The sequence below is a fragment of the Narcine bancroftii genome, chromosome 1 (genome assembly GCF_036971445.1).
Source record: "Narcine bancroftii isolate sNarBan1 chromosome 1, sNarBan1.hap1, whole genome shotgun sequence".
Lineage (NCBI taxonomy): Eukaryota > Metazoa > Chordata > Chondrichthyes > Torpediniformes > Narcinidae > Narcine > Narcine bancroftii.
The window spans coordinates 253799011-253823835 of record NC_091469.1 but is presented as its reverse complement, the minus strand read 5'-3'; the positions used below and the strand labels follow the sequence as shown (position 1 = coordinate 253823835).

General features: G+C 42.5%; 1 protein-coding gene across 5 annotated transcripts in view; it reads right to left on the bottom strand.

The window, feature by feature from the left end:
* Positions 1-683: 683 nt before the first annotated feature.
* pdhx (pyruvate dehydrogenase complex component X) overlaps positions 684-24825 on the bottom strand; it is a 236418-nt gene continuing 212276 nt past the window's right edge. For 3 of the 5 annotated variants that reach the window (XM_069895573.1, XM_069895564.1, XM_069895593.1), the window contains 2 exons: positions 19121-19185; positions 8930-9350 (listed from right to left, as the gene is read on the bottom strand). In XM_069895573.1, the coding sequence (XP_069751674.1) occupies positions 9086-9350; positions 19121-19185 (330 nt within the window). In that variant the 3' untranslated portion in view covers positions 8930-9085. Of the gene's footprint in view, positions 2293-8929; positions 9351-19120; positions 19186-24825 lie in introns of those variants that run through there. The other 2 variants (XM_069895582.1, XM_069895612.1) reach the window with 2 other exon arrangements.

The window sequence follows — 24825 nt, the reverse complement described above, 5'->3', positions numbered from 1 at the left end:
GCCAAGGAATTGCAGTTACTGCACTGAAGGGAGGCCATTTGGCCCATTTTATCTACAAACCCCATTTTACACTTACCTCTTGGTTATGCCACTTTGTGATGTTGAAGAGTCCAAGTCTGAAACTTTGGACACCCTTTACTCCAGCCTCCTGTGTATTGAAATTGACCTCAACGTCTGCAGACTTTCTTGGGTTCTTGGTTTTTGATCCTCCAAGAGACTCTGTATAGAATTTAAACTGGAGGTGGGGGAGGGTGTGTTTGAGATGTAAGAATCTTGTCTTAAATTTAATTGAGTCTGGTTGGGTGAGTGTGGCAGGGTGAATGCTTTAATTGTGTGGGGGAAGAATGAATTGCTGCGCACATCTGTCTTGGAAGACGACGCTACAAATTGGGTTGCGTGCCCTCGACTGCTCCTAGCAGGACTGGGTTCAGTGTAGGATTGGTTGTCTATATCGAGCTGGTAGTTTAGCATTTTGTAAAAACAGGTCAGGCAGTGTGCTTGGAGAGAGCTCCACTTTAATGATTCCAAGAGCTTTGTAACACTCGCCTTTCTTCCATCTGTACTGGTGACACACCGGGCTGCCTGTCTCTGGACTCATTCGATGGGAGGAGTGTGTTTGGTTGTGTCTGGGTCCCATGCAGTTACTGAATATTCCAAATGTGGTCTGACAGAAGTTGAACAATGATGAAAGTTGCAACTCAAAAAATTTAGGACTCCTGTTGCCTTCACCGTAGTGGTACATCTGATCATTCCAATGCAGGTCATTTTGGATATTTTTTTGTAATATTTTGTTTATTGCACTATGAACCATGTCAATAACAATATATACAAATGTTCTTCATTGAGTATACACAGTGACATTTCCTTGGTCATTCTAGATTTTGATGCCAAGGTATTTGGTCTGTTTGGTTTCATTCTTGATGCAATGGATTCCAGGCCCCTGAACCATCTACTTCCCTCTAATCCTTTTATCAATTGATTTAAAGACACATTTATTTAGGGGCGGTGCAGGGGTTCTGAGTTTATTGGGTCAAAGAAGACCAATCTTTAAGAAAACAAGTATTTACTGACCACAGAGAATAGGCTAGAGACATTTTTTTCTGCACATCCAGATGCTGTGTTAATTCAATTTCATTCAGTAGTTTCTAAGTGTAGTCTCTGAATGTGCAGAGGTGTTTGCCAGTTGACAGGGATCCCATTGTGGATAAGTAATTATACAGAGTTTATGTCTGGAAGCTGGATATAATCACTTGCTGTTCTTAAGAGCATTGAAAAAAAAAACCTTGACATAGTTTAAATTTGGATATTCTTCCAAAAGGTTCTCCAAGAGAATACATGCACATGGTGATGAATACTTGGAGTATTCTGCAATTCTGGGCATCCCATTAAAGGAATCATGTAGAGGAGTGGTTCTCAACCTTTTTCTTTCCACTCACATACCACTTTAAGTAATCCATATGTCATTGGTGCTCTGTGATTAGTAACGGATTGCTTAAGGTGGTATGTGGGTGGAAAGAAAAAGGTTGAAAACCACTGTTTTAATCATACCTAATTGACTCATTATGTGCACAGTTTCATAACTCCAAAGGAAATGGGCCAATGACAATTTTTTGTCAAGCAAAATATTTCAGTAATAATTGGGTCTAAAGCAGTGATTCTCAACCTTCCCTTCCCACTCACAGACCATCTTAAGCAACCCCTTACTAATCATAGAACACCGATGGCATTGGGATTACTTAAAGTGGTATGTGAGTGGAAAAAGGTTGAGAACCACCGATGTAGAGGCTTTGGAGAGGTTTACCAAGATTTAGTCTGGATTAGCAGGCATTAGCAATGGGGAGAGGCTGCACAAATTTGGGCTGTTTTCTTTGGAGCATGGGTGAGCGAAGATCTCATTGGTGCCTTTAGGTACTGACAAACTCTTAGGGAATGTGGAAGTCAGAGACCCAAACCTGATCTTTTCGAGTGGCTTGTCCAGTTAAGATTTTGGTCAATTGTGACATCCAGGATGTTGATTATTTGGAACTCAGTGAAGGTAAATGCCAAGGAAATTAAGGGGAGGTGGCTTGGTTCTCTTTTGTTGGGTCATTGCCTGATCCTTGTACACCACAAATCTTCTTCACTGCATATAAATCCATGGCATCCACGTCAAGCAATGTTGCTCCTATGGTCACCGCTACTGAACTTAGGGATGCCTTCTAGCTGGTGAACCCTGTGGACGACTGGCCCAGATGGAGTCCCCGGATGTGTCCTGAGAGCTTGCAGTGATCACCTGGTGGATATATTCTCTCTCTGTAACAGGACACATTTTCCAATTATTTCAATAAGGCTAGCAATATACCAGGCTTGAATGACTAATGACCAGTGGCTTTGACATGCCCTCCCCCCCCCCACCCCAATCCATCATGAAGTGCTTTGAGAGACACGTTCTGTTCTAGATTGGAAGAAGTTAGTGCATGGAGCTCTGAACATCTCACAAACTCTCTCCCCCCCACCACCCCACCCCACAGACTGCATCTACATCTCCTGCTTCCTAAAAAAGGTAGACAACATATAGGATAAATCACATTCTTTTCCCTTCTCCCACCGGGGAGAACATTTAAGAGTGTGAAATTGTGCACCGATAGGCTTAAAGAAAGTCTCTTCTCCACAGCCGTCAGGCTCGTGAACAAACCCCATAAAAGATGCTCTTGCTTGGTGTTCATTGAACTTTCTTTTCACCGTAACCCTATACTCTGTAAACCTTGCAGTCTGCACAGATGCATGAATATTAGTGACAACCTGTCAGTCTGCTCAAACAGCCCTTCTCACTTTAATCGTCACTTTGCCCACCCAAAAAACTTAAGCCCAAATGTGGTCTCAGTTCAGCTACATGCAGGGAAGGGCTGCTTCAACTCTGCAAATTTAGAGGTCAGACTCTGCTTGGTGGAAGTAAGATTGCGAACTCAGAAGGTTGAAGATATGCAAGACCATGGGAGATACATAAGGCAGCAATAGAACTCTTCAGGTTAGTGTCTGGCGCTAAATTTAATCATGAGCAAGACAGGGAGGAAGTAACACAGACAGCGACTTAAAAAGGTCAACATCTTGCTGACCAACAATTCCTGGCATCTTTTACCTGCCCGTGGTAAGGTTGGGCAAGGCAGCAGAAAGGGCTTCACTGAGGTGGATGGAACTGGATGTAATCACGTTTGCATTCTGAGGCAGTTCTAAAATAGCACATGGTCTCGGCAGAGGAGAGGAAACCAGTGGATCATGCCCATGGCATTCTTTGGTGCTGTGGCTTGTGTAGCTTTCATTCAGGCCTTGCTGAAATTTCATGCAACCAGAAAAACGATGTGTGGGGAAGGATGTAAAGAGCCACTGCTTAATCTGCTCTATAACTACCCTTTTGTCACAGCCAGTCTTGGGTACCCAGGCTCCCAGGAAACAACGACCCCTGTTCATTTAAACTGCATCCCTGATTGTTGAGCAGGTCCCTGGCAAACAGTCAGCATCCGTCCTCTCTGAATTACTCGCCACTCGTACAAAGGCCTGGAGACTTGACAGGATGGAACGATGAACAGACGGAAAGGGAACTGAAAAGAATATGGGCCACGTTCCAAAAAGGATGTACAATTCATCTGGCTGTCCCGGTGAAACTGTGGAGCATGTCCCTCATCCACTTGTCAATGTGCAACACTCTAACAGTGGGCCAGGTGAAGTTGAACAACGTTACTGAATATAACAGCCAGAATAGCACAGCACAGGAACAGACCTTTCAGTCCATGTGTCTGCATTGAACGTGATAACCACAAACTAAAATTCTGCTGCCTCCACTTGTTAAGATATCCCTCCATTCCCTTCACATTCAGGTGTATACCTAGAAGCCTCTTAAATGCTATACTATTCCATCAGCTTCCATCACCACTCCTGGCACTCTGTTCTAGGCATCCACCCCTCTCTGTGTAAAATATTTGTTCCACACACATTCTCTCATATGAACTCTCATGTGTGACTAAATTTGCACAAATTCTGCCCCATCTAGGCCTCTGCATTAAGGATGTGCAGGTCAATGATGGAAAAAAGTTGTCTCGCACTTCTACTACCCTGTTTCTTTGTTCAGAATCTGTCTACATATTTGATCCTCTGTTTGTCTTTCAGTGGCTTTGGGGAGCATATGGCATAGCTCCACCAGAGTGATTGCCCCTTTCTTATTTCGGATCTCTACCCACCCTCCTTCAGTAGGTGAGCCCACCATTAGGTTCTCTCTGAGTATAGCTGTGACATTCTTCATGGTTAGCAATGCTATACCTCCACATCATTTACTTCCTTCTCTATCTCATCTAAAACAACAAAGCCCAGGAACACTGAGGGCTGCCAATCCTGCAGCCATGTCTCTGTAACAGCCACATCATACACCAAATACCGATTCAGGCTCTAAAATGAATGCCCTTCAGCCCCTTAGTCTTGCAGTGCCCCTTCTTTCTTTCATTTTAGACTAACTTGCCTTAGCATTTGTTATCCCCTCAACCCCTCCACTTCTTGCCATACTGCTCTTGTTCCCATTAAGCTGCCAGCCCGTGAAACCTTTATGGGTAGCACCAGTGAACCTTTCTGTGAGGATATTGCTTCCCCTCTGGTACATGTTACAAATATAGTGCAATACAGTGATGAGGTGATTAAATATACACTTGCTTTACAAATACAGCATGCACATGCCACTGTTTAATATAGGCTGCTATAATACTATGCCTTGACACACCAGACATTATATACTTTCTGTGTTCTGGTTACTTTGATGCTTGAAAACATGGTGTATTCATATTTCAGATTTATTGTCAGAGTACATACTAGGCATGCAAGAATTATGACTAATTGGTAGTACAAAAATAAACTGTACACAGCATAAACATGTAAACAAAGAACTGTAAGCAGATAACGAATATAAACAAACTGACTGGGCAATAAAGAGAGAATAGAAAAGAAAAACAATGTGAAAAGTAAGATTCCTTAAGTGAGTTCCTGATTGAGTTTGTCGTTGAGGAGTCTAATGGTGGAGGGGTAGCAGCTGTTCCTGAACCTGGTGTTGTGAGCCTTGTGGCATCTATACCTCTTTCCTGATGGCAGCAGGGAGAACAGAGCGTGTGCTGGGTGGTGAAGGACTTTGATGACTGCTGTTACCCTCTGACAGCAGCGTTCCTTGTAGATGTACTCAATAGTGGGGAGGGTTTTATGCTCAGGGGTATTAGTGGTTCCATACCAGACCATGATGCAGCCAGTCAGGACATTTTCCACACTTCTGTAGAAATTTGCCAGAGTTTCTGATGTCATACCAAACCTCCACAATCTTCTGAGGAAGTAGAGGTGCTGATGGGCTTTCTTCACAATGCCATTGGTGTGTTGGGTCCAGGAAGATCCTCTGAAATAGTGACTCCCAAGAACTTAAAATTTGCTTACCCTCTCTACCTCTGATTCCCCAATGATCACTGGATTGTAAACTCTGGCTTTCCTTTCCTCAAGTCAACAATCAGCTCCATAGTTTTGATGCCATTGAGTGCGAGGTTGTTGTCGGTGCACTGTTCAGCCAAGTTTTCAGTCTCCATCCTGTATGCTGACTCATCCCGTTCCTTTATACAACCCACTACCGTGGTATTGTCAGCAAATTTGTAGATGGTGTTATTGACATACTGAGCCACACAGTCATAGGTGTAAAGTGGTAGGTGTAAAATATGGCTTTAGTTTAGAAAATTTCATGTTGCTTAAATCTTTTCAAAAATTTATATAAATCAAATGTTAATTCATATTAATGTCATCTTTAAAATATTTTGTACTCTTCTGTGCTTGCTCACCCAGAAGTAATGCTGTTAATGAAACAGTCACAGAAGATACATAAATGTGCTGCTTCACATTTCCATAAACCTGGATGTGAGGGTTCTTATTATTAAATACAAACTCATCATAATGTGAAACCCTAATCTCTTTCTTTTAAAATTATTTTCATTGAGTTTTATCATACAAACATACATTCTAAGTCCATATAAATTAAATATAATATACATTTGGATTGGTATCACATCTTATAGAAATAATAATACATGGAATCATATTCCAATCTGAACATATAGTGAATAGCAAAAAGAAAAAGAAAAAAAAGAAAGAAAAAAAGGTTGACTTTCAGAACTCACCCCATCCACCAGCCAAGGTTGAAATTGGTATTCAAGCAGACACGAAACGAGCAACATGCCCATTTACTGCATCCCCCTACCTTGATCAATCCAGTCTATAAATAGTCCCCAAAAGAGATCTTAATCTTCCTAACATTTAGTCTAACTTTTTCCAAACTTAGAAAGTACATAATATCCAGTAATCATTGTCTGTGGGTGGGTGGAACGTCCTCTTTCCATTGAAGGAATATTCCTCTTCTATCCAGTAATGTGGAAAATGCTAAGACCTGTTTTTAGTTAGATGCTAAATATACGTTTACATCACTGGAGAAGCCAAACATTGCAATCAACAGAATGGTTCTAGATCGATCCTAAAAAATGGCCAAAAGTATTCTGAAAATAACTGTCCAATATTCTGCTAAATTGGGACAAAGCCAAAACATTTGTATCAAAGAGGGTTCAAATCTTTTACATTTGTCACATAAATGAGTTGATGTCCTGGTAGATTCGAGCGAGCTTCACTTTAGAAAAATGTACTCTATGCACCACATTAAATTGAATCAAACTGTGCATAGAGATAAGAGCTAAAATTGAAATCTAATTCTTCTGAAATAGATATATTAAGATCATTCTCCCATTTAGTTTTGATTCTAATTAAATAGACTGTTTTTAAATTTAATATTTTATAATATGATTTATGTACAAATTATAATTCAAAAAGTTCATCTATAAAATTTGGATCCGAAAGATATGGAGATACTGAAAGTTTAGAACGAATAAAATGTCTAATTATATAATATCTAAAAAAGTGTCCTTTTGGCAGATTAAATTCCATTGTTAATTGTTGAAAAGATACAAGATTTTGTTGGATAAAAAGATAATTAAAAGTTTTAATTCCTAGACGATTCTATTCTTCATAGTTTGCATCTTAAAATGGTGGGTTGGAATAAATTATTGAGTAGAATAGGACAAGTAAATATAAATCCCATAATTCAAAAAAATTCCTAAATTAACTCCAAATCTTCAATCTATGTCTCATTATTAAATTCTTTGTTAGTTTTGGAATCAAGAGAGTAAAGGTGAGCCCAATATCGCCCATAAGGAAGTATTCTTATGGGATTTCCATTTTGTTTCCATCCAGTGGGGCAGTCATCTCTATTATCAAAATGTAAGAACAATAACATATTCATCGCCCAATAATAAAATCTAAAATTAATAACGTCAGTCGTCCATCATTTCTTGTGTTCTGAAGAGAACTTTTATGAACTCCTTTAATAATGAGAAATGAGATTGTTATGGCAATGGAGTCATGTACCTCCAATAATTGGCTTGCACTGGTTGAGTCATGATTGTCGACAGTCTCTGTGTGACTATTTGCAGAGGATGTGGAATAATTTTAGTGTCTTATGATGCTCCCTAGTGAAGCTATAATGAGCAAAAGAGTGAGAAAGGAGCAGACAAAATCTCAAATTAAGAAAACTACCACCTTTAAGTCTCAGTGTTTTATGATACAATGTACTGAGGTTTCAATGGACAATTACTTTCCATTAATAGCAGGTATTTTGACAACTATGGAAACACTGGCTCTCAGGTCACATAGCTGAAGAGAGTCTCAGAACATGGGCAAAGCATTTACGATTGAAATGTGGAGAAATTTCTTTACACAGAACATGCTAAATCTTTGGCATTTCCTATCCCAGAGGTTCAGTCAGTGATTGCTTTTAAAACAGAGACAGATAACTTTCTGGGTATTAGAGGAATCATGGGATATGGAGGTCGGGCACTGAGGTAGAAGATCAGGCACTTGAACCTCCCCTTGTTACACTAATCATGGACTGCTCCAACACCATAAAGGACTGTCTACACTATTGCAAAATCACCTTTTCGTTCTGCATGAGGATAACTAAATATTTATCACCTACTTTTGTATTTATTGTCCCTTTTTAATATAACTTATATGTACATTCATCTTTTATTTAATGGAATGCCTGTTTGGCTGTAGTAAATGAGGAATTTGGTGGAGATGTACGTTGTACAATGTATGCGACAATAAACTAATGATCATTATTGTCAAGTAGGTTCAAAAGATTTGCAGGTTGATCTTATGTTTTTATTTCACCCACTTTCAATGCATAAACCCTTGCCCTAACATCTTATCCCAGAGGACGGAACTTCGAAGGGGTTGGGAGCCAGAGCCCAAGTTCCAGACCTCCTAACGTTGCACTCCAGAAATGATTCAGAAGGATGTCGCTGGGACTAGTGAGCTTGAGTTATAACGAGATGCTGGATCGGCTGGGACTTTTCTCCCTGGAGGATGAGGGATGATCTTATAGTGAGTGGCATGGATAAGATGAATGGTCACAGGCTATTTCCCAGGTCAGAGGAGTTTTCAATTAGAACACATAGGTTTAAGGTGAGAGAGGAAAGATTTAAAGGGGTACCTTTTCCAACCAAGACAGTAGTAGGTATGTAGCACGAGCTGCCAGAGGAAGTGGTCGAGACAGGTACAATTACAATGTTTAAAAGACCTTTGGACAGGTGCAGGAATAGGAAAGATTTAGAGTGAAATGGTCTTAACAAAGGTAAATTTGATAGCTGGGGCAGACAACTTGGTCATTATGGATCAGCTGGGTTGAAGCATCTGTTTCTGTGCTAAAAAAATTCAAGAGCTCTCTGTTTGAACTCAAAGAAATTCCACACCCCTCCCCCTTGCCTGTTTCTCTCTAAGCAGAAGGAAAATGCCTGAAATCAAGTAAAGAAGAGATAAAAATGGCAACCCAATGGAATAAATAAATTGAAAGTTTTATTTGCCCCTGCATACATGTAATTCCCCAGTCAGGGTAGATGTCCTCTGTAACATTAAAATAAACTCTATGCATTCCATGATATCTCTTGGTTTCATGCCAGATCCCTGGCATGGTGAAGCTTGAAGAAGCAGTTTAGTGCAAAGCCAATCGGTATGGGTTCTCCAGGTTGAGCCTGAAGTTCTCTAGAAACTGAGAGGCACGTTCATCATCCACAACTCGACTGTCGCTGGACAAAGTGACTATCATCATGTCCCTCTGACAGAGGCTGGGGTTTCCCTCGTCATCCACAGAAGCTGTCAGATCGCGACGCAGCTGTCCGATGGCCAGGATGCAGGCCTGTGGGGGGTTAATCACGGCACTGAACTCGTTGATGCCAAACATTCCCAAATTGGAAATACTAGATGGAAAAATATACCAAATGAAGAGTTTAATGTCTGCTGCATCCTTCAGATTTATTGCCAGAATATCACATACAATCCTGAGATTTTTTTTTCCTGTGGGCCAGGCAAAATTACCACTTATTAGTAATGCAAAAATAACTGTGCACAGTGTACTCATGTAAACAAAGAAATGTAAACAACTGACTGCAATACAGAAAGGGGGAAAAAAATCAAGTATTACATTGCTTAAGTAAACAAGTCCCTGATTGAGTTTGATGTTGAGGAGTCTGATGGTGGAGAGGTAGCAGCTGCCCCTGAACCTGGTGGTGCGAGCCTTGTGGCACCTATACCTCTTTCCTGATGGTAGCAGTGAGAACAGACTGCATGCTGGGTAGAGTGGATCCTTGTTGCTGTCCGACCCATCCTTGAGACCCATCCACCTACTGTTAATTCCTGCTCATCTTCATTGTTGGACCATTAGCGAGTGTCTAATCCTTGCCCAAGTCAGTATCTGTCCAGCTCATGCAAACCACCCACTTAATGGTACCATTTTTCTGACATACTGTTGCAGAGCAAGGCTGGGCATCATCTCTCTCTTCAATGTCAATGTCCTGGCATTTACCATTGACCAGAATCTGAACTGGAGTAGCCACGTACACAATGTGGCTATCAAATCCTGCAAGGAGTAACTCTCCTCCTGACTCCCCAAAGCCTGTCCTCCATCTACTGGACAAGTCAGGAGTGTTATGTGGAACTCTCCTCTTGCCTGGATGAATGCAGCTTTAACAACACAAGAAGCCTGACACCATCCAGGACAGAGCAGCCCCTTGTCAGGCCCCCCTCACCCCCATCCACTCACTCAACCACTGACACACAGTAGCAGCAGTCTGGACCATCTACAGAATGCACTGTAACCAATCAGCAAGACAGCACCTTCCAACCCTCCACCCCTCCCAACTAGATGAACAAGGGCAGCAAAAGCACGTGGAACCCCACCAGTGGAAGTTGCCCTCCAAACCGCACATTCTGACTTGGAAAGATAATCGCCATTCCTTCATCACACTAGGTCACAATCCTGGGCTCCCTCCCTAACAACACTGTGGGTCCCTCAGGGACGGCAGCCATTTAACAGGGCAGCTCCCTACCACCTTCTCAAGGGCAATTTGGGTTCAGCCTGTGAAGCTCACATCGCTTGAATGAAGAAAAGAGATTGTGCTCATCAACCTCAACAGGCAGTCTCTTGTCACATCCAATAAATATTTGCCTATGCCACTGTTAAGGAAAAAAAAATGATTACATGTATTGTTGCCTTTGAAGCATTCACAGCTTTCATCTCATTTCGTTTCTACTAGTATCAGTTGTTTCTTATACGTTCCAGGGCGAGAGGAGAAGCTATTAGACAAGTTATTAGTTCTTATGAGTTTTTTCCTGAGAATTAAATGTGTGCTAATCCCAATTAGTAGTCTGTGGACAGAGGAATATTACTCAATTTATCATCTGCAGACGGGTTTATGAAATGTTCTGAAAAATTCCAATTTATGCAATACTCCAAGCCACATACAATCCTGACATGCATATATTAAAGATTACTTTGAGTTCAGTTTTGCCAAGAGAGAATTATAAGACCTTACTTAATTTTACATCTTAATAGCCTGCAACGATGGATGCAGTGGTTAGCCCAACGCTGTTACAGCGCCAGCTGTAATCCTTGCCCAAGTCAGTATCTGCCCAGCTCATGCAATCCACCCACTTAATAGTACCATTTTTCTGACATACTGTGGCAGAGCAAGGCTCGGCATCATCTCACTCTTCAATGTCAATGTCCTGGCATTTACCATTGGGTTCGAATCCTGCCCTGTCTGTAAGAAGTTTGTACGTTCTCCATGTGTCTATGTGGGTTTTCCCTAGGGGGTGCGGTTTCCTTCCACGGTTCAAAATGTACCGGGGGCTTACTGATCAATTGGGTGTGATTGGGGCAGCACAGGCTCATGGGCCAAAAGGGCCTGTTTCCATGCCGAGTATCTAAATTTAAATGTAAAAGTGTAAACATTTATTCAATAGTAATCACAATATTTTAGTATTCAAGAAAATCTTTTGAAGGGAGAAATACAAAAGTAGCTCCTATGCAGACTTTGGAGAAGGCTGGTTCGAAGCGTTGAGATGGTCGCTGCTCTAAATCCTGACATTACTGGACAGTGGGAGGTGATCAAAGAAGAATTTAATGTGGAACATCCAATGGCACCCCACCAAATATTTCTGCTCCTGTGCAGTGTTCTGGGATAGGGAGTCCTTTGTACTATTTCCACTGGACACAACTCATCCCCATGGATCGGAGTGTTCTACCTTCAACTAGAAATGAATAACTTTCTGCTGTCCCTTTTCCACTAGTTTTATCAGCACGCCAGCGTCAGCTGACGCCAGGGATATGAGTAGGGCTCAAATCCCCGTCATGAAATAATGTCATTTGATGCCAGCGTACTGACAGTGTTCCTTTTCCTTGGATCCCGTCCCAGTTAATTCCTGGGACAAGGTGCCAGTGGAAAAGGGGCTAATGACACATCCACACCTGCCTTTTGAAGAGTGTTTCAATATGTTGGGGAGGTGTTTGGGGATTTGTCTTCATTATGATGAGAATTCTTCTGTCATCAGCAATGGAGATCTTCCTCGGAATACCAGTCCCTTTGCGATTACTGAGCTCACCAGTACGTTCTTTATTCTTAATGATGTTCCAAACAGGTGATTTTGGCAATCCTAAGGTTTGGGTGATGTCTCTTATTGTTTTATCCTTGTTCTTCAGCCTCACAATGGCTTCTTTGAAAACTCTGGTCTTCATATTGAAAAGGTGATCAAAAACTTAGAAGCAAGCCTAGCTTTCTTATACTTGCACCAATGAAGCAATTAAGCATACCTGAGTACTCACAAACACATGTGAAGCCAAATGCCCCAAGCATTCTGGTGCCCAGAAGTGGGGGAACTATGTAAAAATTGCTGAAATTTCAACATGGTCAAACCAAAATATATACAAATAACCTTGAATAAAATTTGGAATGTGCACCTTAATCACATGAATTGTTTGATTACAAATTTAAACTGTGGAGCACAGGGGCAATGAATGGAATAAGTGTTTTTGTCCCAAACATTATGGAGGGATCTGTAAATCAAACTCAATAATTTAATTTAATACATCTACACTTCAATCTTGTTGGAGACATTGGATACATTCAGAGGAAGAGCCTTAAGCGTTGTCCTGTTACAATGTTTACTTTCTCTACATCACTGGTTCTCAACCATTTTCTTTTCACTCACTTACCACTTTAAGTAATCCCTATGACATCAGTGGTGCCTCCTGGACTACGTCCTGGTGCAAGAAAGAGACAAACGAGATGTGCTCCAGACCAGGGTCATGCCCAGCGCGGAATGCCACACTGACCACCGGCTGGTTCGCTGCAAGCTCAACCTTCACTTCAAGCCAAAGCCCAGGAACAGTAAAGCCCCCAGAAAGAGGTTCAATGTTGGAAACCTGCAGTCAGACGAAGTGAGAGGAAACATCCAGGCAAACCTCAAAGCAAAGCTCGAAGATGCAATCCGCCTCACGGATTCGTCCCCTGAAACCCTCTGGGATCAGCTGAAGACTACCATACTGCAATCCACTGAAGAGGTACTGGGCTTCTCCTCCAGGAAAAATAAGGACTGGTTCGACAAAAACAGCCAGGAAATCCAGGAGCTGCTGGCAAAGAAGCGAGCTGCCCACCAGGCTCACCTTATAAAGCCGTCCTGGCCAGAGAAGAAACAAGCCTTTTGTCGCGCATGCAGCCATCTTCAGCGCAAACTCCGGGAGATCCAAAATGAGTGGTGGACTAGCACCGCCAAACGAACCCAGCTCAGCGCGGACATTGGCGACTTCAGGGGTTTTTACAAGGCTCTAAAGGCTGTGTACGGCCCCTCACCCCAAGTCCAAAGCCCGCTGCGCAGCTCAGAAGGCAAAGTCCTCCTCAGCGACAAGATCTCCATCCTCAACCGATGGTCAGAACACTTCCAATCTCTTTTCAGTTCCAACAGCTCAGTCCAAGATTCCGCCCTGCTCCAGCTCCCTCAACAGCCCCTAAGGCTAGAGCTGGATGAGGTCCTCACCCGGGAAGAGACATATAAGGCAATTGAAGAACTGAAAAGTGGCAAAGCAGCAGGTATGGATGGAATCCCCCCAGAGGTCTGGAAGGCTGGCAGCAAAACTCTGCATGCCAAACTGCATGAGTTTTTCAAGCTTTGCTGGGACCAAGGAAAACTGCTTCAGGACCTTCGTGATGCCATCATCATCACCCTGTACAAAAACAAAGGCGAGAAATCAGACTGCTCAAACTACAGGGGAATCACGCTGCTCTCCATTGCAGGCAAAATCTTCGCTAGGATTCTCCTAAATAGAATAATACCTAGTGTCGCCGAGAATGTTCTCCTAGTATCACAGTGCGGCTTTCGCACAAACAGAGGAACTACTGACATGGTCTTTGCCCTCAGACAGCTCCAAGAAAAGTGCAAAGAACAAAACAAAGGACTCTACATCACCTTTGTTGACCTCACCAAAGCCTTCGACACCGTGAGCAGGAAAGAGCTTTGGCAAATACTAGAGCGCCTCGGATGCCCCCCAAAGTTCCTCAACATGGTTATCCAACTGCACAAAAACCAACAAGGTCGGGTCAGATACAGCAATGAGCTCTCTGAACCCTTCTCCATTAACAGTGGCGTGAAGCAAGGCTGTGCTCTCGCACCAACCCTCTTTTCAATCTTCTTCTGCATGATGCTGAACCAAGCCATGAAAGACCTCAACAATGAAGACGCTGTTTACATCCGGTACCGCACAGGTGGCAGTCTCTTCAATCTGAGGCGCCTGCAAGCTCACACCAAGACACAAGAGCAACTTGTCCGTGAACTACTCTTTGCATACGATGCCGCTTTAGTTGCCCATTCAGAGCCAGCTGTTCAGCGCTTGACGTCCTGTTTTGCGGAAACTGCCAAAATGTTTGGCCTGGAAGTCAGCCTGAAGAAAACTGAGGTCCTCCATCAGCCAGCTCCCCACCGTGACTACCAGCCCCCCCACATCTCCATCGGGCACACAAAACTCAAAACGGTCAACCAGTTTACCTATCTCGGCTGCACCATTTCATCAGATGCAAGGATTGACAACGAGATAGACAACAGACTCGCCAAGGCAAATAGCGCCTTTGGAAGACTACACAAAAGAGTCTGGAAAAACAACCAACTGAAAAACCTCACAAAGATAAGGGTATACAGAGCCGTTGTCATACCCACACTCCTGTTCGGCTCCGAATCATGGGTCCTCTACCGGCATCACCTACGGCTCCTAGAATGCTTCCACCAGCGTTGTCTCCGCTCCATCCTCAACATTCATTGGAGCGACTTCATCCCTAACATCGAAGTACTCGAGATGGCAGAGGCCGACAGCATCGAATCCACGCTGCTGAAGATCCAACTGCGCTGGGTAGGTCACGTCTCCAGAATGGAGGACCATCGCCTTCCCAAGATCGTGTTATATGGCGAGCTCTCCACTGGCCATCGTGTCAGAGGTGCACCAAAGAAGAGGTACAAGGACTGCCTAAAGAAATCTCTTGGTGCCTGCCACATTGACCACCGCCAGAGGGCTGATATCGCCTCAAACCGTGCATCTTGGCGCCTCACAGTTCGGTGGGCAGCAACCTCCTTTGAAGAAGACCGCAGAGCCCATCTCACTGACAAAAGACAAAGAAGGAAAAACCGAACACCCATCCCCAACCAACCAATTTTCCCTTGCAACTGCTGCAACCGTGTCTGCCTGTCCCGCATCGGACTTGTCAGCCACAAATGAGCCTGCAGCTGATGTGGACATTACCCCTCCATAAATCTTCGTCCGCGAAGCCAAGCCAAAGAAGAAGATGACATCAGTGCTCTGTGATTAGTAAGGGACTGCTTAAGGTGGTACGTGAGTGGGAAGGCAAGCTTGAGAATCACTGCTCTAGACCCAATTGTTACTGAAATATTTTGCTTGAAAAAAAATTGTCACTGGCCCATTGCCTTTGGAGTTCTGAAACCATGTACATTATGAGGCAATTAGCTATGATTAAAACAATGGTTTTCAAACTTTTTCTTTCCACCCACATAGCACCTTAAGCAATCCCTTACTAATCACAGAGCACCTACAGCATAGGGAATAGGTAAAGTGGGATGTGAGTGGAAAGGAAAAGGTTGGGAACCATTGGCCTAGATTCACTTTCTGCTGTTTACCTTTGCTTTGATTTTCTGCCCCTTCCCATCACACTTTCATTTCCCCTTCGCCATCCTTACCCTCTTCTCTCATTTCCTTTTGATGCATTAACCTCCCATAGAACCAGAAACACTACAGCACGAACTATTATTCCATCTAGTCCCACCAACCTGCACCAACCTCCACCCTCCTATCCAGATAACTATTCAATTTTCTCTTAAATATCAAAATTAAATCGGCATCCACCACATTCCAACAGTAGAGACTTTCCTCCACCCCCTGCTAATTAATTTAAACTCAGTTTTTAACAATGTGCGTGGTTGGACAAGACACAGGTTTCCTCCTTCATTACTGTTACAAGTGGCTCATGAATAGGCGCCCAATTCTTGCTTGCCTGCCTTTCAGGCATGCATTTATTTTTATAATCTAATTCACTCTCTGCAATTCTCATGTAGTATTTGGTAATAAAACAGATTATTGGCCTTACTTAATATTTAAAAAATTTGGACCAGGGCCCCTAAACATTTTAGACCATGAGCCCTTCACAGAATCCTTAATCCCTCATTAACTCCCAGGCATGGAATCCCACAGGTGACATATTTTGTACGTTGGGGAAGTGGGGGGGGGTGGGGGGGGGTAGCACTGGCCGGGTTGGGTGGTGGCTGGGTGGGGACGCCCCTACCAAAAGTACAAAGAACACACACATCTTTCTACTCTGCTCCACCCACCCTCCGTTGTCCTCTTGTTCACTCTCAATTCATTAAAAGGTCAAAGCAAGATACAACATGGTGGCCGCCAAGGCCTGCTCTCGTGAGAGCTTGACTACCCCTGCATAGGCACTATGTTCTGTAGATACACCTCTGCTTTCCATCGCAAAAGTTCAATTGACCCCCTCGCCATGTTTACTGATCCCCTTTTAACCCTCAGATATTTATCAACCCCTTGGATAGTCCCATTGACCCCCTAGGGGTTGTAATCGACCATTTTGGAGACATGCAGCACACAAACAGGCCCTTTCGGCCCAAGAGCCTGCCCACGAGCCTGTGCCACCCAATTACAGCCAAATGACCAACAACCAATGTACGTTTTTGAGGGTGGGAGGAAACCAGAACCCCTAGGGAAAACACACGCAGACACAGGAGAATGTGCAAACTCATTATGGATAGCACAGTCCCGAGTGCTGGCACTGTAACAGCATTGCGCTAACCGCTATGCTAATTATACATGGTTTCTGTGTTTGAATCCTGACCCAAGTAGCTCAGAATCCCTCAGCAAGACATGCTTCCTGGTTCTACCTCTGTCCTGTATCACTTTAAAACCCCTGTGGATTGTCACCTTATGTTATCTGCACTCTCCATCATTATTCTTCTCATGGATCCTAAAAGGATGAACCTCAAGCATTTCATCGGCTCGAAGTATACCTCAAGAAGGCTGCCAACAACATGGATCCCCATCCCCCTGGACATAATCTCTTCTTGCTGCTACCTTTGTGCAGAATGTACGGAAGCCTGAAATCTGGAACAGCTATCAGAAATAATTATTTAATGTTTTCTCTATTCTTTTCCTCTTTGTGGTGTCTTGTATGTTGATGATACTTAAATTGTTGTATGTACTTGGGAAGCTGCAGCAAGCAAGACTTACATTGCATCTGTACATTGTATTTTTTTGTATTTCATACTAAATATGTGAATTTAACACAGGAATCATTTATGATTAGACCATTTTGTGTAAAGGTTCACTTTTAGCCTGTGGTTAGTGGAGACAGGTTGGGGAGGTGAGTGCCAAGCAAGGAAATTTCTGCAATTTCAGTGTTGTGGACATCAATTCCCTTCCAATCAAATCAATATTTAGACATTTTGTGTGGACAGAACAGGCAATCCCCAGGTTAAAAAAGCCCGATTTACAAAACATTCATACTTAGGTACTGCGGAGCCGACCAGAAGTAGAATGCCATGAACCTCCGGTTTGAGCGTAGTTATGCTGTAGGATAACTGCCATCACCCAACAGAGGGGGTGGAGGGAGGGAGCAAGGGGGGAAGGAGTAAGTGGGGGAGGGAGCGAGCGGGGGTGCAAGCGAAAGGGGAGGGAGCGAGCGAGGGGTAGGTAGTGAGAGGGGAGGAAGCTAGCAAGAGGGGTAAGGAACGAGTGACGGGGAGGGAGCGAGTGAGGGGGAGGGAGCAAGTGAGTGAGAGGGAGGGAGGGGGAGCAAAGGAGGTTGGCGTGGATCAGAAGGAGCGAAGATGTGGGAGGGCCTTGGGGTTCCAGCATCGCGAGAGAGCAGCCATCTCTCCATCAACTTCTGTGAGTGTTAACTTTTAATCATGATCTTATGAATTTGAATGTAATTACTTTTATTATATTGTGTACTGCATTATTATGTTTAAGATGTTTTCGTGCATTGGGAACTGTTTTATATGCATATAAAGGCAAAATATATACCATATATTAAGATAAACTGATGCTAAATAAGGTTCGTGTGCACCTGTTCCGACTTGCATACAATTCCAAATTAAAGACAGACCTTGGTACAGAACACATTTTTAACCCATGGACTATCAGTATATTAGGCAGGGCATCCTCTGTTTACATCAGAGGTTCTCTATCTTTTTCTTTCCACTCACATACCACTTTAAGTATTCCCTATGCCATCGGTGCTGTGTGATTAGTAAGGGATTGCTTAAGGTGCTATGTAGGTGGAAAGAAAAAGTTTGAAAAGCACTGTTTTAATTGGACCTAATTGCCTTATTAAGTGCACGGTTTCATAACTCCAAAGGAAATGGGCCAATGACAATTTTTCTCAAGCAAAATATTTCAGTAACAATTGTGTCTAGAGTAGTGATTCTCAACCTTCCCTTCCCACTCACATACCATCTTAAGCAATCCTTTACTAATCACAGAGCACCGATGGCATCGGGATTACTTAAAGTGGTATGTGAGTGGAAAGAAAAAGGTTGAGAACCACTGGTTTACACCATGGAATGAGTTTGTATAGAAGCAATGTGATCTCTGCAAACGGACTGAAATGCATTTCACAATTGATATTACATGTAGTCAATGTCCAAAATACCCTTATGTGCTAAGAAGTGTCAAAGCTCAAGGACATGTAAGCAAAGGGACCCAATGTTTGGGTCTAAGGGATTTACAGCTCCGAATAACACAGGCTGAAACATGCAGCATATATTATACTGCTTCTGGATATTCGTGTTCATGACTGGAGCGTTTCTCTACTAACACAAGGGCAGCTGGCATCAGGATTTGCAGGACACCTTTACGGAGATTACCAAACAGAATCACCTAGGCAACCTGTAGTATATACAAAGTATGTGCAATTCTGGTAACGTTACAAACACACAGAAAGACTCACCATTTGCAGAGTGAGAATAGCAAATAAAGGAAAGAGAATAAAAGAGAAAAGGGGGGGGGGGGTTGCAGAATAAACAGGCTTGCCCTGACTTCACACACTAAATGACTCTTTTCACATTAAATCCCACAACCATAGGTAGAATGACAGAGATCAAATTGTTGGCATTTTACCTGAAGGAACCTCCTTGATATTCCTCGGGTAGTAGCTTTCCTGCTTTTGCTTTCTTTGCAAGAACCTAGAATGTAATTATAAACACAGCTGTTAACTCACTTCACAGTAATTCTAAGGTACAGTATATGAGATAGAGAGAGAACTCTACAGCAACCAGAGAGCAAATTATTTCTTGAGATACTCTCAGTCATATCACAGACTTCTCATGAAGACCATTTGCTTAGACAGAAACAAAATGAAAAGAGCACAAAATATGTAATAAGGCAGGAAAGAACCACAGGACAGGTTCCATCACTAGAAATCTGAAAACAGAACAGAAAATAACATTGAAAGGTTCAGTGATCTTGGTGAAAAATATCTACAGTGTGGTTTTTGGCTGTTGAAAATGTAGATCGAAACTGTGGTCAAACTTCATCTAGGTTTCCATTCTCCTCAGTAATCCTGAACAATTCAAGAGTCACCATTCTCCCTCAACAATGGTAGAATTACATGAGAATGATAGGAAACTGCTATGTAAAGATAATTTGATGAAAATCATTAATGCAAGATATAGATTGATCCAATATAATTTTCTACACGAATTATTTATAACTCCTCAAAAATTAAAAAAAAATTTAATATTATTGGACTCATGCTTAAGATGTGGTCGAGAGATAGGTTCATTTCTTCATTCTACTTGGCAATGCACTAAGGTTAAACCTTTTTGGATACAAGTGAAAATATTTTTGGAAAAAATACTAAAGATAAAAGTCCCGCTCGATCCGATGTAATTTTTATTGAGTAATATTAAAATGGTTAGTCTTAAATTAAGATAAACTATGTATCAAATTGAATTTTAAGATTAGCTTCAGCTATTTCTAGCAAGTGTGTAGCTATTTCTTGGAAATCAGATATAGTTTTCGGAATGGAAAAATGGCATACAGAGTTACGATCTTGTATTCCACTTGAAAAAAATATAGTTTACGCGATAAATATCATATGTTTTTTGAAAATATGGAGCCCATATTTACAGTATGTTGGTTTGAAGATTTAGAACTCTCAATAACTCATCCTGATGGGGATTTTCAGCTCCACAGTTGTTGATTTGAAGTTGTGTATGTATCCTTGTCAATCTCCTTTTCTTTTTTTTTCTTAGGGGTTGATGGTGGGGAGGGAGGGAGGTAGGGATTAGGGGTACACACACACACACACACACACACACACACACACACACATATATATAAATACACAAAATTCCACCTGTATTTTTTTAATATATATAATTCATTATTAATTGATCATTGTATTTGTGGTTGAAATTTTGCAAATAAAATATTCAAAAATAACCAATGGTGGAAGTACCTGTCTTTGGCTTGGCTTCGCGGACGAAGATTTATGGAGGGGGTAAAAAAGTCCACGTCAGCTGCAGGCTCGTTTGTGGCTGACAAGTCCGATGCGGGACAGGCAGACACGATTGCAGCGGTTGCAAGGGAAAATTGGTTGGTTGGGGTTGGGTGTTGGGTTTTTCCTCCTTTGCCTTTTGTCAGTGAGGTGGGCTCTGCGGTCTTCTTCAAAGGAGGCTGCTGCCCGCCAAACTGTGAGGCGCCAAGATGCACGGTTTGAGGCGTTATCAGCCCACTGGCGGTGGTCAATGTGGCAGGCACCAAGAGATTTCTTGGTGGAAGCGTTCTAGGAGCCGTAGGTGGTGCCGGTAGAGGACCCATGATTCTCCATCGGGCACACAAAACTCAAAACGGTCAACCAGTTTACCTATCTCGGCTGCACCATTTCATCAGATGCAAGGATCGACAATGAGATAGACAACAGACTCGCCAAGGCAAATAGCGCCTTTGGAAGACTACACAAAAGAGTCTGGAAAAACAACCAACTGAAAAACCTCACAAAGATAAGCGTATACAGAGCCGTTGTCATACCCACACTCCTGTTCGGCTCCGGAAGTACCTGTACCCAGGTATCAAATGTCAGCCCTACATCGGGCTTCCTGATCTTCCTCTCACTTAACATTCCACACCATTTCTCACTACTTTCACTCACTATTTATCATCATCTTTCAAACTCATTGGTGTCCACTATACACTTCTCCCAGTGCTATCGTAACTCACCTGCTCTCTCAGTAAAACTGGTCTAATCTTGATACTATTCTGGCTCCATTACTCTCTCTGTTCATTCACACCTGAGAAGCTTCGGACACTCTACTGCTTCAAACTGTGTATAAGAGAAACTTTGGAACAGGAAGAGGCTCTCTTTGAAAGCAGTTAAGATCATGTCAATCTGATTTTGGTTTCTGAATCTACTTTTTGACCTATTTTCTATGACTCTCAGCACTCTAAGAGTCTAAAATATCAATAATTAACCTTAAGTGTATACAAATACTTGCCTTCATAGCTCTCTGCAGGAAGAACTCTGAAGATTTTTGAACTACATGGAAAAAATCTGTCCTCATATCAAACCTGAATAGTCGACCCCATATTCTGAAACTCTGCCCCTAGTTGTAGATACCCTCAAAATGAGAAACATATTATCTACATAGTCATATACTTTTTGAAGCTTAATTGAACACCTCTTATTCTTCTGAATTCCAACTCGCCCATCTGTTACTCTTAAGACAACCTCCTGTTGCCAGTGGACCTAATGAAGGGCTGAGAACAATGTTGAAAGGAGAGGAGACAAGAGGAGCCTGCCTTTATACCCAGCATGCTTTGCACCATGCTGCAGTGTGAATCAGTGGACATCTAGAAGGTGTTGACAGGGAAGAAAGGCAGGAACAGTTAAGAGTTTTTATCATTCATAATCTAAGTAGAATAAACCTGTTTGCATTTACTCTATCCATTTACCCAACCTTAGTCTCACATTGATAAAGTGCCACTCCTCTTAGCTTCCATATAATGCCCCTCTACAACACCATTTCAGGTCACCCAAAATGTAATCTTACCATGGTGCCTCTTTCCCATTTCCTCATCTTTCCTGGGAACTGTTCCCTCTTCCACCACCTCAGTCTTTGACAGTGTCATACACGTGGATGCAATTATTCAACGATTCTTGCTTGTAGATAACAGATTGCGCATGTTGCATTTGCTGTTCTCTCTCGGCCAAACAGTTCAATCTTCTTGGATGAATCCTATCCCTTTGCAGCAGGAATTACACCACTAGATTGAATTAGATAGCTGAATCTCCTTCTTTGTTCTGAATTGCTTTACAAAACTCACCACTTAGGCTGAAAGGTTCTACAAAATGTTTTGAGAGGATGGTGTTGAAGCATATCAGCTCCTGAGCTGTGACATGGATCCATTCCAATTTGCATAGTGCAGCAACAAGCCTAAGGCAGATGCCACCTCACTGGCTCCACACAAACCTCTGGAACACCTGATAGCAAAGATGCATACATTATGATGCTCTTTAATGACTACAGTTTAGCATTCAACACCATCATCACCTCAAAATTAATCAGCAAACTTCAAGACATGGGGCTCAGTACCCCACTGTGTAATTGAATCCTGGATTTTCTCACCTCCAGACCCCACTCAGTGAGGAGGACACCACAAGGCTGCGTTCTTAGCCCCCTGCTCTACTCACTTTACACCTGTGTGGCTTGGTACAACAACAGCAATTACAAATTTGTTGATGATACCAGAGTAGTGGGCTGTATAAAATGGGGCAATGAATCAGCCTACAAGAGGGAGATGAAAACTTGCACTCAATGTCACCAAATTCAAGGAGCTGATTGTGGACTTTAGGAAGGAAAAATCAGAGGTGTATAATTCAGTGATCACTGGGGAGTGGGGGGTGGGTGCAGAAGGGGGTGCAGAAGTCAGAGAGTGAAAAATTTTTAACCACTGGGAGTCACTATCTTGGAGGAGAATTCATGGACCCAACATACTTTCTCAGGAGTTTGTGGAGGTTTAGAAGGATATGGAAAACCTTGGCAAACCTCTACAGCGGCATCACGGCCTGAAATGGGGGCACCAATAACTCTGAGCAGAAAGCCCTACGAAAGGACTTGGACACAACCCAGGACATCACAGGAAAAACTCTCTCCACCATTGAGAAAATCCATATAGTGTATAACGCTGCTTTCAGAGAGCAGCAGCAATCATCAAGGATCCACACCACCCAGGACCAGCTCTGTTCTCGCTGCTGCCATCAGGAAAGAGATATAGGTGCCACAAGATGTGTACCATCAGGTTCTTTAACAGTTGCTACACCTCCACCATCAGCATGCTAAACTAAAAACTCAATCAGAGATTCATTTACTCATATTTTGCGCATTATTTGTTACCAAATATTTTTTTTTTCGGTATTGCATAGTTTACATTTCTCTGTTTTGCATATTTATCACTTCTTGAATTCAGTTTACAGTTAAGTAGAAATTCTGCCTGGCACAGGAAAAAGAGTCCCAGGGCTGTATGTGATGCCACGTATGTATTCTGACAATAAATTTGTACTTTGATACCTCTCCCATCTAAGTACCTCCCCAAATTTTTCTTTATTGTCAAAATCGAGCCTGCATTCACCACTAGCTGAGAGCTCGTTCCACACTCTCACCACTCTGTGCAAAGATCTCCCTAATTTTCCTTTTACTCTTAACCCATGTCCTCTTGTTCTTCTCTCACCCAACCTCAGTGAAAAAAGCCTGCTTGCATTTACTCTAGCTATAATCCTTATAATTTTGTACACGTCTATCAAATCACCCCTTTTTTTTCCAGTGCTCCAAAGAATAAAGTCCTAACCTGTTTAATCTTTCACTGTAACTCAGTTCCTCAGGTCCTGGCAACATCCTTGTAAATCTCTGCACTCTTTCAATTTTAATGAAATCTTTCCAGTATCTGCAATTTTTTTAACATCTTTCTCCCTTTAAAAATATCTAATATAATGCAATACATGTAATACTGCCGACCATCTAAAAAGTGAATTAAAAGTGTGTTGGCAAGTAGAGGGGCATTAATGTCCAAAAGACTGGAACATCAATGCTTGAAATACTCAATGAATCAAGCAGCATCCGGAGAGGCAAAAGGTGGATGTTGATGTTTCTGGTTGAGACCCTTCCAGATCCCAGCAAATCCAGTCTGGAAACTTATGGAGGCTTCAGTCATCGTTCCATAGAAGTGGCAACAAAGGTGGCATTTGGCATGCTTACCTTCATTGATTACGGCATTTAGTACTGGGGCAGGGACGTCCCATTAGAACTGTAGAAGAGGTTGGTGAGACTGCACTTGACATACTATGTGTCATTTTGGTCACCCAGTCACAGGAAAGACAGAATTAAGCTGGGAAAAGTGCAGAAAAAAATGATCACAATCTTACTGTGACTAGGTAGGCTTGAATTATAAGGAGAATGGACAGGCTGGGAACTTTTTCCCTGGAAAATCAGAGGCTGAAGGTGGGGGGACCTTATAGAGGTTTATAAAATCATGATGGGCACCATTAAAGTGAATAGAGACTTTTTTTTTGTTACTCAGGGAAAGGGAACATAAAACTTGAGGCTGTAGATTAAGGTGAGGGGGTGTTGGGAATATAGAACAAATTGCCTGCCAGAGGAAATAGAAGGGGTAGAGACAATTATAACATTTGAAAGGCATTTAGAGAAGAACACGGATAAGAAATGTTCAGGGGGATATGGGCCAAATGCAGGCAAATGGGACGAGATTGGTCGCTATGGACAAGTTGGGCCAAAGGGCCCCTTTCTTAGATGTAAATCTTGTCTGGT